The 20685-nt window shown below is 27.8% G+C and overlaps 1 protein-coding gene and 1 pseudogene across 2 annotated transcripts; both read right to left on the minus strand.

The window, feature by feature from the left end:
• Positions 1–507: 507 nt before the first annotated feature.
• On the minus strand, positions 508–20629 carry LOC105154924 (uncharacterized). Its single transcript, XM_087414900.1, has 8 exons — positions 20442–20629; positions 16398–20039; positions 15836–16134; positions 4145–4704; positions 3087–3616; positions 2342–2471; positions 1224–1438; positions 508–1009 (listed from the first exon to the last, which is right to left on the minus strand). The coding sequence occupies exons 3-5, from the start codon at positions 15839–15841 to the stop codon at positions 3397–3399; spliced, it is 786 nt and encodes a 261-aa protein (XP_087271026.1). The 5' UTR covers positions 15842–16134; positions 16398–20039; positions 20442–20629; the 3' UTR covers positions 508–1009; positions 1224–1438; positions 2342–2471; positions 3087–3396.
• LOC147906806 (uncharacterized) lies at positions 9540–11092 on the minus strand (annotated as a pseudogene). The gene is made up of 2 exons (XR_015547854.1): positions 10229–11092; positions 9540–9875 (listed from the first exon to the last, which is right to left on the minus strand). The product of XR_015547854.1 is annotated as an uncharacterized LOC147906806 (transcript).
• Positions 20630–20685: the final 56 nt, after the last annotated feature.

Consider the following 20685-nt stretch of genomic DNA (forward strand, 5'->3'; position numbering starts at 1 on the left):
ATGTCAACTAGATGTAACTCTGCGTTTTAAGAATATTATTGAATTACTGAAGATGGCCAGATTGTGGCCGAAACGTTTAATGTTTTAATTTATGTAATAATAATTAAATATCACAAACTATAACTTGTGCTGTGGTTTTTTATGCTCTTATTTTTTATATGTTTTAATATTAGAACCACGTTAGTTTTCAAGATATATTATATAAATCATTTGTGCAAATTAAATAGCTGTTTAACAGTTCGAAATAGTTGTTAATAAAATCTTTAATAAAATATTTATGTAAAATAATATAGATTATTATATTTACAAGACTATCATTATTTAATTTGTAATTTGATTCTATTACGATAAACATTCAGAATATTTTATTCTTTGATCTTCCAGCCAAATATGGATGCTACTTGTTTGCGTAATGCTTTCATAGTCAAATGAGAATCCGCCACAGTGACAATTATTCAACTACATCTATAAAAATGTTAAATATGTAAAATGAGTATCTCAATACAATTGGTTTTGTCAAAAGTTTATTCACAACAATAATTTGAGAAATCGTATTTTAAAAACTGAAATCATAGCTTAAATTGTTCATCTCCCGGCACTACTACAATGTTTCAATGCGTACAGTGCCATATTCAGCAATTTTAATAGAGCAACACTTCTCCTAGTCATATAATACGGGTTAAATTATTTAAAAAATTTCTCTATTATCATCTGTATCTTTTTCTGTATGACTGAATTTGAAAATCAAAAAAATTTGATAATTTCAATGAACAAGGTTTTTATTTTTACATCTCTGGCTTACGAAAAAGGTTACATATTCGATACTTTTGATAAAATGAAATATTGATTTCTTCCTAAACTCATTTGAAAAGATTATTTTAAAAAATATTTCATTTTAAATATTAGTAAATTTGGACTATTAAAACACATAGCATAATATCCTTTGTACAATGATGCCCTTGTAGCGACGGTTTTGAATTCTTTTCGGATTCAATATGATCTATAACATCTGTAATTTTGTTTTTGCACATATGTATTATTTATATTTCATTTAATAAGTTATTACAAAAATTGCAACACACATCAAAAGATATTCTGTATAATTTTCTGTATAATTTTATTCTGTTAATGAGTTTTATGTGATCAGGAGAAGTTATATTTATTACAAATTGTACAATATGTAAGATTTATCTTTACGTGACATAAACGAAGCGAGTAATTACCAGGATCTGATCTTATTTGTTTTGATAGTGGTTCCACAGTCAAAGGACTTTGCGTTTCGCCGGAGACTGGTATATCTTCATCGTCACTGCTTTGTCTTGGCATATTTTCCACAGTTGCAGAACTTTGCGTCGCAGTACTTTGTATTTCGCTGGACTCTGCCTCTGGTGTCTCTTGTGTCTCTGGTACACTCTCACTCGGAATGTCTTGTTCAGGCCTATATTTACATATTATTAAAAAGATAGAAACTATTACGTATTATTTAAAAAACAGAAAAATGCCATGAAATACATAACAATGTAAATTCAAAGTGTACGTCCTGTTGAGAAATTAAATCAAAATTTGCATTTTTTAGATTCAGTATTGATATTATCAATTCGTTAACATTTACATTTGTAATTTATTTATGTTATACTTGTATAAAATTAATGTCTTTAAAATTGAATATTGTAATATAATGCTATATATACAGAAATTAAATCACATAATGTAATATGCAAATGTTGACAGATATACTGCTAGGGTGTCCGATCATAAATTTAAAGTACGGTTGAAGTAATTTAAATTGAACAAAAAAGTTAATTTTTTGCCATTTTGCAATTTTCGCGTTCTAACTAATGAGAAATTATTTAATTAAGATAAATGAATGACCGTTTATTAGGGGCAATTCTGATAGTAAACGTGTTGCACATTATACATGCATGCTAAATACGCCCTAATATTTCGTTACCAACGAAGAAACCGCAATTGTCGCGATACGTTTGTTAGCGATCTCTTCTTTGCGTTTACATACATTCATTATTGAATCTATCATCACAAATTCCGTATATAAGCAATATATAAGCAGAAAATGTTAATATTTATCATACTTTTTGCTTATATTCCACATACAGGAAATATGATGCATATTATGTAAGAAATTTTTAATATTTGTATAATTGAAAAAAGCTTAAATATTTTGTAATTTATCAGTTTGTTAATAACGTGAAACATAGTTTAAAATTTATTACATTTTTTGTATCATAAATGAATTATACTTTTATTGGAAGTTAATATTTAATTTTCATACCTCATTCATTTCATGTTAAAGTTATTTGATATAAGAAAAGTGAATAATTACTCAACAATGTGTACTTCTTGAATCTCATATCTCTCCGATGTATGTGATATCTGCGTTGCAGCTTCTCATCTTTAGTTCTTGTATCTTAGTTTGTAGATTTTCATCTGTCTTTGGCCTACCTGACGTCGAACTGTTATTAAATAATTGTTTTGGGATAAATATTAAAATTATAAATGAGATCGTTTATTTGAGTAAATCAATTAAGTACAAAATAACATCAATTATGATGAAAATTAAACGTTAAATTACTACACGTAAAAGAAGGGTCCCATTTGCCTACAAAACGATTGTCTATAGCTTCGCATATATATGTATGTATTTTAAATAAAATAATCTTAAAAATAATAAAAAGTTACATTATTCTGAAGAAGTTCTTTACAGGTTTTAAGATTTAGCATGAAATTAAAATTCTAATTAAATTTGGTATTATTATAATATTTCATATATATATTGATTATGTGTTGAAAGATCGAAAGCAATTGTCGCGCAGTTATTGTTGAGATGATTTCATTTAAAGTACATTCGTATGCGTGTGTCTAACTTTGACCATAACTGGCGCTTCTTTGTATTTAATTGCTCTGTGATTATATTACTATTTATAAAATATTTATGATAAGATGTTTTTTGATAGAACAAAACCGAAGTCATAGATCAATTATCTCTTTGGATTATTATAAAGTTATAGAAATAAATCAAGTAAAACGCAATTAATTTTTGATATGTCTAAAAAATATTCGTTTTATACCCATGGTTTTGGATCCAGTGGTCTCTTATAATTTTCAAACCGTCCAAATACAATTTATTGTCTTTTTCCATATTTTCTGAATATTCACACTTAGAGCAGGTTGCTAATGTTCCATCCGTTATTTTGTAATTTCGAAATATTACATTTCCATCATTTTTTATTTCATTGTAAATCATATTTTTCGGCCCGTGATGAATTTCCCAATGGTTTCTTATGCAATATAACTTATTAGCATCATATGTATATCTGTGATTAGAATCTATATTACAATGTAGTTTATATTTTCCTATTTTAATACATTTCGTTATTTTCATATTGTATTGTTGCAGTAGCGTATTAAGATCTTCTGAAGCAGCTTCCGTTTTTGTTTTTCTTTCAGTCTCTTTATTTTAACTTCTTTATCAATATTTTGCTTTGCTTCATTTATATCTAATTGCATTTTTTTTTCTTTTTCTAGCTCACTTTGTATGAATGCTTCGTCTAGGAACTGTAAATCTTGTACTTTTTTTTCTAGTATGTCCGAATAATCGCTGTGGAAGCCATAAGATTATTATTAAATATAGTTGATTAATTTTTGTTTTATATTAGTTACGTTCCGTGTCAATTTTAAATTAATTGTCTACAATGATTTGTAGATTACCAATGACTGCAATATGAGCATATGGCAAGGAATTATTATGTTTCAATTAATACATATAAATTATATGATTACCATAACGGTCATTACGAAGAATTTAATTTATTACAAAACATCTTAAATGTTACATAGTAAAATGTACTTAGCGTATATTCGTACGTATGACAAAATAATGGTTACAGAAAATGTACAGAAAACTTATTTTCTTATATAAGATATATACATATCAGGGGAATTTATATAACATTAATTTATATAAAACTAATTTCATGAAGAAATGCTCAATTTCAATTCTATTTGCAAAAATCTTTTCTGTTTTTCGAATTAATAACGAAATTGTAAAAACAAAATAAACAAAATGTATAAAATCAACTTTTCATACTTTTGAGAATGATAAATATGAACAATATATTTTACATACTCAATATGTGGTATCAAGTGTCTGTTTAAGGCCACGAGTATCACAGCAGGATGCGAATCCAAACCTTCCAAGGATATCAGCGTCCGACAAAATGAGCATTTCGCATATTCGGTGTTTTTTATTTTGTAATTATTCAGTATTTTTCGTCCAGAATCTATTTTTACTGCTTTTGCAAAAAAAACAGTTTTTTTGTCGTCTGTGTGATGCGTTATCGAATGGTTTTCAAATGGTAATCCTTTACCAAATTTACTTTTAATTTTCGTGTTACAATTTGAAACAAGACATTCCCCAACGTCAATTTGGTTTGCATTTTGGCGATGAAGATTAAATCTTGCTGCTACGGACTGATATTTTGGGTCGTCCATTATTTCTGATTCTCCATGCTCATTGTATATATGACATTTCATTCTAACACGATCGATGATAAAATCAGGCTCCGATTTTTGTCTGCAGCGTCCACATGTGACTAACTGATTACCCTTCGCATCTAATCCAGATTCTTTGTAAAACTGCACTATACCCTCTGGTTGCTGTTGAGCCATGTTCGTTAACACTGTTCTCTATTATGGATTGCTCACGATTAACTGCTTATTACTCGGAGAACTGTTTATTATTTTAAAATCATAGCTAAGAGATCGAAGGAAGATACATGTTTCCTTGTCAGAAAATGTAAATACTAATGTTTTTAGTTAGTTTATGTGTATTAAATATACCGTTTGACCGACAAATTGTGTAGCTCTACATCTCATTCCATATTTAATGCAATTTTATATATTTAATAAAATTCTAAAATTTTAAATTATTGAAACACGCAGAGGAAGAAGAAATATTCTTATATTGGTAATGTCTTTATTTTTAAAATATAAATCTTGAAATAAGATTATATAGCGTTAAATCAACCTGCTTACATGAAGAAATTTTAATTAAACCAAGAAGAATATATTCTCGTTACTCAATAATAATAATTATAATTTTGGAGAGAAAATACCATGTAGAAAATAAGAATATTTTCAAATTGAGAATCAGAATTGCTTTAAATAGAAATGAAATTTTTATTTTATTGTACCGTTTCCTCGAAATAAATTGTTTGTATTTTTAAATTGTTTTATTAAAATTGAGCGTGCATCTCATACGTGATCTCAATATGTACAATGGACGTAATAAATAAACGCCCAGATCTTCGTTATAATTGTCGTTCGCATAAAAATTCGAAATTATACATATATTATGAACGAATCGATTAAAGTAACGAGAAAAGCAAATCTTATAATAAATCTTCAAGACTTAATAGTTTACTTTATCTCGTCTATTGAATTTAATTATTTGTTTAATAGACTATCTTATTAAAGATTCAATTTTCACTCTTTAGATTAGAGTGAGATTTCACTCGGAATAAAAGAATTTTAATGAGTAGATATTTGTAAAATAACGAATGGTTTTATCAAAGATTCGGGACTGTTTCGCCTTTGTTACTTGCCTTTGTTACGATTATGACAAAATCACATAATATTATAATTAATATGAAAACAAGAATTTGAATATTAACGCGTGACATTAGACAATTCACGAATTATTATTTTTATGATTACATTGACGACGCATATATACTATATATTCTCCAATAATGCAAAGTATTGTCTCCTTGAAACAATTTATTAATGTAAAGATTTTGAAATATATTTACATAATACTCGTAGCAGTTAATAAAAATAGCTTGGGTATGCATGCTGAACGCGCAACACCGATTTTAATTAATCAAAAATTGGAAAATTCAGAAGAATAAGAATTGTCAAATTTTATATAATAAATTTCTTGGTATAAAACTTTTTAAACTCCTGTTATTATGAAGTTTGGTTTACCTCGAAGAGTTGATACCCGAGAAACTTTTGTTATATAAAAAATTATTATACGCATGTATTTTGTTATTATGAAATATTTCTTCGTAATCACTATTTCGTAAGGAAATCATCCATTTATTTTTAATAAGCGAAGATTTTTGGGGTGAAGAATGTGGGGCGAAGAATGTGGGGCAGAACATATTTTCTTGTGAATTTTAATTATAATATATTAAAGATGCAATAAAAATGACTATCGCGGTCTGAAAGATTCATATTCTCCTGTAGATAACTTGTGTTTGATGCATTGCTTAACTTTTCTTTGCGAATGAGTATTGTGAATTTGATGTTGAATCAGAATTAAGTTCATTCTCCACTATGAAGATCGCTCTTCTATGTATTAAATACTAAATTATCAAAAAGCACAGAGAATTTAAAAGAATTCAAAATGAATTTCAGTGATATGTCATTAATTCTAAACTTATTACTTTTCAGATACAACATGAATTCTTTTTAGAACTTTTCAGAAAAAGAATTCTTTTTGCGTCTGAAAATAAATTCAGAATTGATGACATATCATTGAATTCTTTTTGAACTCTTTGTGATATCTGGATTATCAGCGAATTGTTACAAAGCGCAAGGAGCTTGAAAAGTCTCTACTTCGTTTTTTGCTAAATTAAACCTTAAATTAGCGATATACGATTGGAAAAGTTTGAAGTGTATTCAAAATCTCTGTAATTGTTAGTAATTATAAAGACTTTGAAATATACTTACATACTAGTAATTATATTTGGTTAAAAACGAACTGAAAGTCTGTATAAAGAAACATAACTTTGTAATTTCATTTTTATGCAGGTATAATACAAAATTCGTTATAATACAAAATTCGTTAAATTAACTTGTTTGGATATTCAATTTTGAGTTTCTTTAAATTCAACAACTTTTATTTCCACAGTAGTAGATGCGAAATTAAAATTTTTGTTTAACCTATTAATAAATATTGTCTGAAAAGAATTCATGTTGCATTATGTCTCAGAACACCGAGGAGACAAGATTTTGTTTTATTTCTTTTCGCATTGTCTCTAATTTTACTATTTGCACCCGAAACTCTTTTAATTTGTGACTCAAGGATCAAACACATATTTGCGTTCACCATTCACTTTTAATCAAAGGACTTTCGATTTACTAAAATTGACATTATAAGCATTTTAATGACTGCAAGTAGCTTTTATTATGCGTACGTTCTTTTTCCGTTATATATTATAAATATGTACATTATGATATTCGTTTTCTTGTTACCAGCGTCAGAGCGAAATAGATAATTTATGTTTTTATTTTCTTTTCCGACTGTAACTATTATGTATATTTTTAACATTGAAAATGATCCGATCACGATGGGAACGTCCGTCTGCTAGCTTTCTATATTAAATCTTTAACTTAAAACATGTCTGTTTCTTTTATTTTTTTACATTCATGTTTATTATATAATAATTTTTGGCTCGTAGCCCTCTTTTTTCTTTATTTTATAAAATTTATGAGCCTTATTACTAATTAGATATTTTAATTGTTATTTTATTTCCAAAAATAAAACCCATTCTACAATTGCGTAAGCGTAATTGTAAATGATTGCAGTTGTAAGAATTGGTCAATTATAATCGAATATGAGAAGAATATTCGTCTGTGATTGATCAATTCTTACAATTGCAATTATTTACAATTACGCTTATGCAATTATAGAATGGGCTTAAAATATCCATTTCTGAAGTTAAAAAAACTTTCCATGACTCGCGCTTGATTATTGTATAATAATGGGACTTTACATAGATTCATTTCATTTTTCTCAATTATCTAAAAAATTGGACATGAGCAAAACGCCTTCCGAATTTAGACCAAAATCTATAAGAAACACTTATTCATTTAATTTGTTAAAAAAATTTCTGAAATTTATTTTTTTGCGATTTACATACCACATAAAAAAAACAATGAATGCATAATAAAGATATTGTTGTAGGTTTCATGGGAGCCAGATTTCGAGCCTTATATAATAGTTTCAAAATCTGTTTAATTTTAGTCTCGGTTTAATTTATTCTTTATTTTTAATTCTTCGAACTGAAAAAAAAAATGAAACGTGAGTTAAACCAAGAACAAAATTTTAATCTACAATGACAGAAAGTATTAGTAGTACATAAATATAGTTGTATAAATGATATATTCTGCTCAGTAATTGTTTTATTTCCACGCATCATTTTGAGTGAATTGATATGTGTATATCAGACCATGACAGTACATTGTATATTTTGATTCCAATTTCAAATAACATACATTTTGCATGCACACATGTAAGAATGACTGTTGTACACACGTGAAAAAGTTTTATATATATATATATATATATAAAACTTTTATATATATATATATATATATATATATTCGTAAAAGTTAAAAGGCCAAAATTAAACGAGCAAAAATATATGTCAATTTAATTAAAACATGTATTTAATGAAATTAAGTAGAACGTTTCGGTTTGATAAAGCGCTTTTCAGTCATTACAAATGCTCAATCAATCGACTATAATTAAAACAAAAATTTTTTTTATCTATGTGTTGCATATTTTCATCATGTTTTATATGAAAACTTTCTTTGTTCTATTTTAATTGTATTCGACTGGTATGTATACTTGTATTCAAATGTTCCTTGCGGCTGAAAAGAGCTTTGTTAAATCGAACCGTTCCGATTCATTAAATACATATATTTTATTAATTTGACATACATTTTTATTCGTTTAATATTAATCTTTTAATTTTATATATTTAATACGAGCTACTTTCGTTCTTTATATATCTGTAACAACATAATTGATCTAAATATGATATATATTGATCGAAAAATTAAATTGATACGCGTCTGATTAAAATGTAATATAAAAACTATTGATAATTTCTTTCTCTTTAGAAGATTTAGGTGATATTTTTCAAACATATCGTTTTCGTCATCGTTCGATGCCATTTAATGTGTAATTTTATAAATACAAAGATACTACACATATCTGTACTGTTCTTGCTGTGGAATCGAAATACAATATTAACTGTATTTAAGACATACTTATTATTTCAACTGTATGTATATGTATAGCGATAATTAGTTAATACAAAAGATTGTATTGCGACGTGTTTCTAAGCAATGATTGAATGCAATAGCAACTATTTAATTGTATCATCCATTTATATTTGCAATCACAATGATAGTATTTATGAATTTTATTATAATTTAATCACACATACTTGTGTTCACATATTGTGAAAGAATCTTAACAAAATTTTACATCATCAATCAAAATGATGGAAAATTTCTATTCCACATGCATGCACAGAATGTTTAAATTACCTAAAAAAGTATGATTTACATTATATAACGCAGCATTAGAACAGCATTCGAATGGAATAGAAATTTCTATCAGAGAGTTGAGTTTTTTTTCTGTCACAATATATTTCTTTGTATCCTTCTTCTATTACTTGATTATTTTATTTAATGTATTATTACGAAAAATTCATTTAATAATAATAATGATATTTAGAATTGATTTACAATTAGAAATTTATAAATTATAATACTTTGTAACGTGGAATATTTCGTGAGATTTTACGGTAAACTAGTTTAAGGGGGGAAACCACAGTAGAGCACGAAAAAGTAAGTATATTTTCGGGAATTTTTTTTGGCTCAATGAAATGATCAATCAAAAATTTGTAAAATAAGCATTATAATATTATGAATGAAGTACAAATAAGAATTTTTTCATACATTTTTGATACAAAATGCGGCTGTGCCGCACTTGTCCGATGGCGCCTATTTTTGAAGGAGGGACCATGGACGGACATCTAGAGTCCTTAATTTTTGACCTGGAATAAAAAATGACAGTTTTTTAGGTTCTATATATCAATAGCTGTGGAAGTACGTAGGATTTTTTCGATATATTAATTTTTCGCAAAATGGTGCACGTTTTAAGGAAAACTTGCAAATTTAACAAAAAAAAAACGCCATAAAATTGTTGATAAAAAAAAAACCATGTAATATAAAAAAAAACCCTACGCACTTCCATAGAGAAAGGTATTCTGAATATACTGTCAAAATTTGAAACCGATCGGTAAAGATTTATTCGAGTTATGTGTCCGCCCAGTTTAAAAAAAGTGGTTTCGAGAAAAACGCGTTTAAAGTTTTAAGTACTGTAAAATCATATAATATTTTTATATACCTCTAATCTGCGATGCCTGCGCCATACAATTGGCCTTCTTCATCTATCTCCTGCTCTTGTTTGGCCTTTCGAATTGTTTTCAGATCGATGCGGGCCTGTTTTGCGCCCTCACTCAAAGATCGTTCCGCTTTCTGTATGCGTTTCTCATCCAAGTCCATGCATAGTTCGTGACTTTTTGGGCCAATTTTCATGCCCATGACCTGGATTATATGTAAAATTGATATTAATCCGTCATTAAAAACACACGAAGCGATGTTCGTAGCAATGTCGATGATTATTTTGCCGGAATTCATAGTTTTCGGAGCTATCGCCCACACTGTCGAGTTGAAGCTCTCATTGCTGTTTTGAGTGAAACCCTCGATGCAGCGAGTGAGAAGATCATCCGTAGTGAATTGTTCGTAAACTGGCTTAATTGCTTCATAAACTATATCAGACATTAGTGATTTGTGCGTATAGGTAGCCAAAGTGTTAGAAGATTTTGCCCTTTGCCACGAGCACCATGAATTTTCTCCAGTCGGGCAATCGTCGTGTTGGGGATGGTTATCCGTAGATATTTTGTGAAGTAATGTAGCCCATATAGCTGTCTTCATTTTTTCGACTGATTCGCAATTTCTACGAATAGCTAACCCGAAATATATTGACAGTTCATCGATCAGTTTGCCTGTCAATTTCCCTTTTCCTCCCAAGCCTTTTGTGCGTTTCTTCAAATTACGGAGGTGGGTGCCCATGCGTTTTTGTACGTGATCTACGCATTCCTTTTTAGTTATCGTTTATTTTCGGAGGGAAGTTCCTCCTCCATCGCCATTATACCTGCTCCCTAATTTATACTCATAAATTACAGCGCGCGCCGGAATCACAAAAGGCGCTCGGAGCATACCTGAGAGGCGTTGCCGCAGAATGGAAAATTTGGGTATTCCGAAATTTTTGCGGCACTCCATCTTTTGGTATGTTATTCTTAAGACCCTAAAGCACCTTATAAGCGAAAAAAAATTTTTTCGATTTTTTCAAACTTTTACTGTGGTTTCCCCCCTTAAATATTCTTAAATATGTTACATTTTAAGATAATCTCTCTCTTTTCACTTCCTCTAATAGAAAGAAATTATTTAAGTTAAGCATACGAAAATAGCATGCTAATTTATCGTTTCCATGTATTCCGTTTAAAAATAAAATTTTATCAGTTATCACACATCTACATAAAAAATGTCTTTTATTGTACTATGTCAGAAAAACAGTACATTATTCTGTTCTATGACTTATGATAAAATTTTACGATTATCTGTGTCCTTTCGACGGTGAGCACAAATTGTAAATTGATTCCAATTAAATTCAAAAATTTTCACGATATTTGATTATACGTCTCTTCTTATACGTTTATGTAGTGTATTTTATTATGCATGTACGATGTATTTTATTGCATATCGCAGGTCAGCAGGAATATAAGCTCTCGTCAAGCGGCCATTATCAGTGGCACAGTGCTGGCTTGCCTGATACCTATTCTGTTGGTAATCATTTGTATTGGATATCGAGCTCTCAAAAGCAACAACGAGAAGATGAGGAGGTTTTAGCAAGGTACTGAAACCTGTTCACTATCAATTCCGAAGTGAATCTTGTACATGATCGCGACTAAACCTATTTTTCACGCGGCAAGCAGAACTGCAACGGTTGCGGTAGATCGACGAGGATGAGGAGTCTATCCCTTACAGTTCAAGCAAAATTACGGAAATTAATTAGAGGAAATTTTATACGTCAAATTTTTAGAAATGTAAAACTTTTGTACGATATTCATATATCATTTCACATTATTTACTTATAATTCACCAATTCCCACTCAGTGAATATTATGTCATATTTTTTATTTAAGTATACATATTTACGAAAAACTACATTTAAGGCGGTAACAAATTCGTAGCTTTTTTTTTTCTTCATCTTTTTTTAAGTCGACTATTGCTTGTATTGTAAATCTGTACAACGACAGAAGAAAAAAACAACACTTTTTCCTTCTTTTGAATTAAACATACTTTCAAACTAATCAATTTTTAAGGATACATTAATAAATAAGAATAAGAGGAACCTTTTTTTTTCGAACAAATTATTCAAGTTACGAATAATGTCCGTCATAAATATATTGCTCCACTGTTTATTTTACAGGCAGGGTTTATAAATTTGAAGAAATGGAAATACAGATATCTATACAGAGTGTAACAAAAATGTTGAATAAAACTTTAATAATTTTTATTGCTTATAATATATACTTAAAGAAAAATTGATTATATATTATGCAGTTAATATGAGTACAACAGAAATACTTATAGCATCTGTCGTACTCAAATTCATCAGAAATTGGCTTGAGTACGAAGTTTATAGAGTTTATTTTCAACAGTGTTCTTCCCTTAACATTTGGATAGGGACTATTGATGATTTTTTATTAGGATTTTATATGTACTTTTGAGACAAACATATATAAAATTTATTAGAAAATTATTTGATCCATCTGTCATTGCGGTGATCGTATACCTTATTGTAAAAGATAAACCTTTATTTCAGGTAGCTTCATTAGATTTATATATTCTTTTAATATCCAATTTTGTCCTTTTTTTCATAATACTACAGTAAATTTTTTTCTAATTAGCAATGTCTTATGTAATGGTGTGCCTACTCAAATTTCAATTGAGTTTCACAAGAACGATGAGTGTATACATGCACAAAATGATGAGGTACCAGCAAATCTGCTGTTCTAACGTCTACCAGTATATATCAATCTACGGATTCTTGGGAGGATTCCATTTTCTTACAAATGGAGTGCCTACATCATTTACTTACATCATTTTTGCCAACGACGAGATACAATCAAAAACCGTCAATCATGACCTTTATTTTTTTCGAAAGAACCTCAAAAGCCCGGAGATAATTAAAGACGTTAGCATTGTCAATAATTAAATAATATAAATTTGTAACTATTAACACAGATATTGTACAGCTAATACATTATTATATTAATGATTTTATATTATATAATATAAATATTCTATAAATAAATATGCATACTTGTAATGCATGTAGTGCTGAGATATATCTTATATACTTTCAAAAAATTACAATTTTCTTCTTTACAATTTACATTTTTATCGATCAAATTTTGACGAACATAAAAATCATTGTTTTAAATCAATTTTGCACTAGCGTCTCTACACACTTATTTATTATGTATGGCACTACATACTTATTTCATACATTTTTATTGTCTAGTATCAATTTTGATTGTTCATCCTATTTTAATGCTGTTAAGGGTATCCTAAAGTGAAGCCCGAATTCCGATGAGATCGCTGTTTTACCGATAAAATGCGACACGTCGATATTTTTTTATATATTGTATATAGAAGAAAGCCCCCTATTATGAGATAGGCGCCTAATATTAGATAGCGACGTTTCTGCCAAACTAATTATGCTATATCCATCTTCCCCTTTATTTTTTTTAAAGAACCACAAGGATAATTTTTTTGGGAAATAACTTTTTTATTATTTTTTTTCGGTTAAACAAAAAATTATATCTATGTCTGTTTTACAGCATCTAGTTCAGAAGTGTTTCATCAATACTTGTTCCAAAAATATTTTTTCGATACATATAAAAATGTTTTATGCAAACCGTAAAAAAAAACCGTTAAAAAAATCGTAAAAAAAATCAATAAGTTTCAAAATTTAAAACCAAATAATTGGAAAGAAAATAAAAAATATCTGATAATTTGTACTTATAACTGTATGTATCTAGTTTAAATCTTTCAAAAAACTAATTTTTGACGATTTATTCAAAGTTATTGAATTTAAAGTGCCAAAGCAGTCCATGCGTTATCTACATTACACAATATCCTCTCGAATCTAACACAGCCATTGATGACAGAAGCATGTTGTATAGACTTTTTTGGTCACTGATTTTAAATGTGAATTAAAAAAATGTGCAATTTAAAATGGCGGATCCAATATGAAGAACGGAATTTTAAATATCCATGTATGAAAATAGATATCTGGTCGTTTCGTAAGTCTCTGATTACTACTGTAATCACGATTGTTAAATTGAAAGTAGCAGATTCAATGGCGATGAATTATAAATGTACACGGAACAGTGATTTTAGCATTATCCTTATTATAATCATATCTCCATGCGATACAAGATAGGTAACACTAATTGTAAAGTCAACGTTTCGTGTATATTTATTATTTATCGTCATTGGATCTGCTATCTTCAATTCAACAATTGTTGATTATAGTAGTAATCAGAGATTTACAAAACCACCAGATATCTATTTTGATGTACAGATTTTTAAAAAATGTTGACCTTCATATTGGATCCGCCATTTTGAATTGCACATTTTTTACTTCACATTTAAAGTCAGTGACCAAAAAAGTCTACACAACATGTTCCTTTCTTTGGCTATGTGTCAGACTCAAGAGGATATCGCATTATAGATAACGCGCGGACTCCTTTGGTACCTTAAATTCAATAATTTTTGAATAAATGGTCAGAAATTAGTTTTCCAAAAAAGGATTTAAACTAGAAACGTATAAGCATAAATTATCAGATATTTTTTACGATTTTTTCAAAGTATTTTATTTGCGGTTTGCAAGACATTTTTATAAGTATCGAATAAATATTTTTGAAACAAGTATTGTTGGAACACTTCTCAGTTAAATGCTGCAAACAGACATTGATATCATTTTTTGTTTAACTTGGGAAAAGAATAATAAAAAAGTTATTTCCGAAAAAGCTATGCTTATGAATATTTAAAAAAATGAAGGGTGAAAAAAACGAACAACGTAGACGTTTTCAAAATCCTATGGAAACATCTTTCAAAGCACAAGACTTCCCCTAAATTTTGTCAGTCTGTGTTATACATAATCCCGTTCCAATTATCAAACATTAAGTATAAATCAAATAATAAATAATTTTGAATTTTATTGAATGTTCAGTTCTTCTGAAATTAAACTTAATTTTTTGTAAAATTCTATGCATAAACAAAGTCTGTAACGTTAATATTGTAATTAATTTTGTTATTAATAAATGTATATATAATAATATTTGGTACATAAAATTATGTCGAGATAAAAATCATGTTTACGTTTGTAATTTTCGCAATAAATAATAAATTATAAATTTATTGGAATCTTTATATTCGTACTGAACATATCTATTCAATACAGATAGCATTTATCTTGTCGTAAATCAAATTTATTGTTTGATTTATGTTTTTATGATCTAATTACACACAAAATCGACAAAACATATAATAACAAAAATTGTTTATTAATTTAACGATTGATAAATATTTAATTTTAAAACTTTTTTAAAATTTGGATTTCATTTTGAATATTAAAAAATCATTGCTAATTTTAAGTGACTTTTAATTAAAATTTCATTTAATTTTATTAAAAATTTCATGTTTAGAATAATCATCAATTTTTCTTTGTATTTAGTATACAAATTTATTAAATAACTCAGTAAAGATTGGCACGAACTGAAAGTGACGGATTCGTTATTAACAGATCACGAGTTCAAATCCCACATATAGAATTTTGAAAATATAATGCAAGCTATCTAGTAAAAAGAGCACTTACCTGCATTATCGTGAGGCTGGTTTGGCTGCTGAGTGCCTCCTCTTCAATGTCATTCGGATACGCATTGACTTCATGCTCGCTCAGCCACCGCTTCAAAATATTTACAGCCTCTTTGAGCAGGTTTCCTCATCGCCTTCTCCCCGTGGCATTTTGTGCGGCGACAGTACGGCGATTTACACGGTTTTCTCCGTGATTTAAAGGCGACCCACGTGGTGATGTGTCCTCCGATGATATGCTTTGTTCATCGTCAATGGGAGGCGACGCTCTCCTTGTGGCAAGCTGTCGATTGCAGTAAGGCACTGTAACAAGAAAATAATTTTACTATTAAATGTATGTAAATGTATTAAATTAATTAAAGACGACTTAGAAATATGATATCGCGATTTTCAGAGAATCTGAGTGAGAAGTTTGGTCTATTAATAATTGCAACACTGTGCAACAAAAATAATTATTTTTTGTTTTGACCGAAGCAGTAGTTAAATATTAACTTCTTGTTTATTTTTAACATTTATATTTTTAACATTAGAGAATTACAAGTATATCTTAGTGATTGATTTGTTACATGCAATGATCTCGTTGCAGTCCCTCGCGTTAGATGTATACCAGTGAATGCGTGATTTGTACATATCAATGAAAAGACGTAATTATTTTCATCATGGAGAGTTTTTCCTTGTTGCTTTTCGTAAAACCCATTCGCAATGTCCAGTTTGATGTTCCATTCGAGATTTTTGTACGGGATCAGAATTAAAAACGAGTTTTTTTTCATCAATTCCTGGAAGTAATAATTTTACCAATGATTCAATGACAATTACTACATATTTTAAAGTCAAATCGTGAAATCAATTTATATAATTTAGCATAATTAAGTTTTATTACCGACTTTCAATAATGTTTTTTTTGTCTACTCGTAATAATGTTTGGTTTGTATACGAATTTTATACTTCGTAAGTATAAAACAATTTTGATTTGCACTAAAGATTACATGAACAACCAATGTTGAGTACTTAGAATTAAGTTTAGATACTTAATACGAAAGATTAGTTTGTTAGAAAATTTGTACTTATGTTGAATGCGATATTGATGCAGTAGTATATGTATAAAGATATATTGACGTATCGCATTGTATCGGTAAAACAGTGATCTCATCGGAATTCAGGTTCCACTTTAGGATTCCTTAGCGTTAAAATAGGATGTATAATCAAAATTGATACTAGACATTAAAAATGCATGAAATAAATATGTAGTACTATATACATGTGTAGAGACGTTAGTGTCAAAATTGATTTAAAACTATGATTTTTATGTTGTCGTCAAAGTTTGATCGAAAAATGTAAATTGTAGAGAAGAAAATTGTAATTTTTTGAAAGTATATATAAGATATATCTTAGCATTACAAGTATGCATATTTATTTATAGAATATTTATATTATATAATATAAAGTCATTAATTTAATAATGTATTAGCTGTATAATATCTGTGTTAATAATTACAAATTTATATTACCTAATTATCGAGATGTCAACGTTCTTTAATTATCTCCGGGATTATCTTAAGGCTCTATCTAAAAGGGTAAAGGTCATAATTGACGATTTTTGATAGTATTTCATCGATGGCAAAAATGAAGTAAGCAAATGATGTAGGCAATCGATTTGTAAGAAAATGGAATCCTCCCAAGAATCCGTCGATTGATATATACTGATAGGCGTTAGAACAGCAGATTTGCTGGTGCCTCATCATTTTGCATGTATACACTCATCGTCCTTGTGTTATTCTATAATACTATTAATAACTTGCTGCACAAATAAATAAAATAAAATTATTAAAATTAAATATTTGACCAAGAACGATAAACTATTATCTAAGAATATTTACTCTAAGTTTCGTGACAAATATATCTCCATTAGCATAAAAAAGATAAGAATGACTTGATTATTTTAATAGAAACATTTAGAATATCATTTGTACATTTGTACGAAAGATATAGTTGTAACATTAATTTTTAATTATGGTATAGGCAGAAAATAAACAAATATATCTGTTAAAAATATTGCATCAAAAACCGAAACATTTATTTATAATAATAAAAAACAAAATCAATATAAATTTTTATCAAATTTTATTTCAATTATGTAGATGTATACATAATTTATTAATAAATGCTTATAGATTTTTAGTTTTTAATATACATAATTTTTATTATATATATTTATATATATATAGTTTTTAATTTTTATATATATTTAAAGTTAAATGATATTACTAAAACTGGAGAAAAATTTTAAATAAAGCAATATTCGAAATTAAATTTTAAATTGCACAAAACTATTATTTTATATTTTCTAGAAATTAATAATATCGTAAATTTTATATTAAAAATAGTAGAGAAGTAGCTTGTAAATTATTCATTATTTTCTACTTATTTCATACTTAATACGCATTTCTTGTTAAACTAAATTGTAATAATATTCTAGAACTTTTTAACAGTGTATGTACAAAAACGGATAAAAAATATTAACAGCCTTTAAACAATTAAAGGGATCCTGGAATCTAACATTTTATCAACAAAAATTCATTTTGATCTATTCATAAGATGTACTTCATATTGATTTTCCAGAATAATGTGTAAAATTTATTTTCCACTACTAAAATTGAAGAATAAAGAAATCTCTAACTATACTGACATTTGAATGTTTTAATTTGAATATAAGTTAAAATAATAAATAAACACTTTTCAGGAAAATGTTGTCCTTTTAATAAACATGTAGGGCAGATGGACATGGGTTTTTATATATTATAGGTCTTTTATTACACATACATTAAATTGCTATTATATCTATAACATTATGTTAATCGTAGTTCTGAGCTTAATCTTAAGAGCAATCTAATAGAGAAGAATAAAAAATACTGAATGCATGTGTAGTTTGAAAATCTCTGTTTTCGGCAGAATTCTGATCCGGCGTTTTCCGGCGTATACTGATTATTGATTAAAATATTTGACAACAGAATAATACATTAATTCTGAACTTTGATTAAGTATCTTAATCTTTCATTAAGTATTAATAAAAAATAAATATATAAAATTGTGGTAGACAATTTATCATGCATCTTACGTTTATTAATTCAAAATCGACATATATCAAAGCCAATTCACATACAGAAAAAATACATTTTTTTCTTACCAATTTATAAACGCATTTTATTTCTCTTTTATCTAAATATTAATAAATGTTAATATTCGCTGCCATTATATTTAAAATATAAATAAACACATTATAAAATTAAATAATACATAATTTCTACAGGAATTTCTATGTAATAATACATAATACATAATTATAATACATAATTTCCGTAGAAATTTAAACTATATATTCCCTGTTGTTCATTTATGCTCCGAAAATGTATGAAAATAATCTTTTATTAATTTATTTTCTTAAGAAGAAAGGAAATTCTGTAAGATAAACGATGTCATGATTGAATGTATTTTTTATCCTAAAATAATAATAGTATGTAGTATAATACATTTAATAAGCACAATTATTTTCAAAAAAAAACGCATCAAATTACTTATAATTCTGAAGAACAAAACTAATAATTAATATACGAATATAAGAGAGTGCCAATAAAACAAGAATATTAATAAAAAACACTTAGGTATACAGGGTATCTGGAAAATCGCAATGCTTTGGGAAGTGATTAGCGAATCAAAATAAGGAACAAGAGCTATATAAACATAGGTCCGGAAATAGATCGTTTACAAATTATAACTACATTTATGTTACAAAAAAAATTGTAATTGATTTTTTTTAATTACAATAATAACTTATTTCATACTATTTTTTTAACTACATTTTAGAATATTTTGGCGTTACTCAAGATGCATGTGGAGGCATAGTCTGCTTGATATCCTTCTAGTAAAATAAAAAAATTTTTAAATAAAAAAGATTAAAAAAGAGAGATACTTAGCGGACTACGTATCCGCGTGCTGCATTTTTGGTAATGCCAAAATAATCTGAAATGTAGTTATTTATGTTAAAACCATATGAAATAAATTATGATTACAAAAAATAAATTACAATTTTCTTAAAATATAAATAGTTATAACTCGAAAGCGACTTATTTCCAGAACGATCTTTATATACATTTTTCTTTCTTCTTAAGTCCGAATTTCTTCTTGTAGTATTGCGGCCGATTTCCGGACATCTATATAAAATACAGTATAACTTTAAGTATGCATTATAATGTATATATACGTAAACTGCGTTATTAGATTCGAAATGAACCATCCTTTTCTAATTGTATCAGTTTGGTTTTCGAAGTATACGCTTAAATATTGCAAACATAATTATTCCTCGATAAAAGTTGTTTTTTAATTTAATGATTCTATTTATCTTTTATTTGGCACATTTTATTTATACTTTAATATTCTTAAACATAATAATATACTTGACGCGTTTATATTGGGTCATCTAAAAAGTATCCGCGGTTTTTTGTCACTAGATGTGTGTTGATGGTCATATATCTAGTGACAAAGTACCGCGGATACTTTTTAGATGACCCAATATATAATTGAAATTATGATGTAGGAAACTACGTTCTCAATACCTTACTAGCGCTGCGAGTGTTGAAAACCTAGCGATTTTGTAAGTTGCGAGTTGTCTACAAGCAGCAGAGAAAAATAACAAACGAGATTATCGCGCTCATCCCGTACGTCTCATCGTACAAGCTCATCATATTCATTCGAGCTCGAATAATAAAATTCATCATTATTAGTTGCAAGAAAAGTGTCGATCATTACACCTCATATCACATCACACGACAAGCGTGGGCTTGTCTTGAGAATTTGACT

Source organism: Acromyrmex echinatior, chromosome 17, assembly GCF_024713525.1.
Source record: "Acromyrmex echinatior isolate Ae372 chromosome 17, ASM2471352v2, whole genome shotgun sequence".
In the NCBI taxonomy this organism is placed as follows: domain Eukaryota; kingdom Metazoa; phylum Arthropoda; class Insecta; order Hymenoptera; family Formicidae; genus Acromyrmex; species Acromyrmex echinatior.

Excerpts from the sequence above, each read along its gene's own strand:
- LOC105154924 (XM_087414900.1), bottom strand. Across the intron at positions 3,617-4,144 it reads CACTTGATACCACATATTGA|CGATTATTCGGACATACTAG; the intron begins GTATGTAAAATA and ends TGGCTTCCACAG.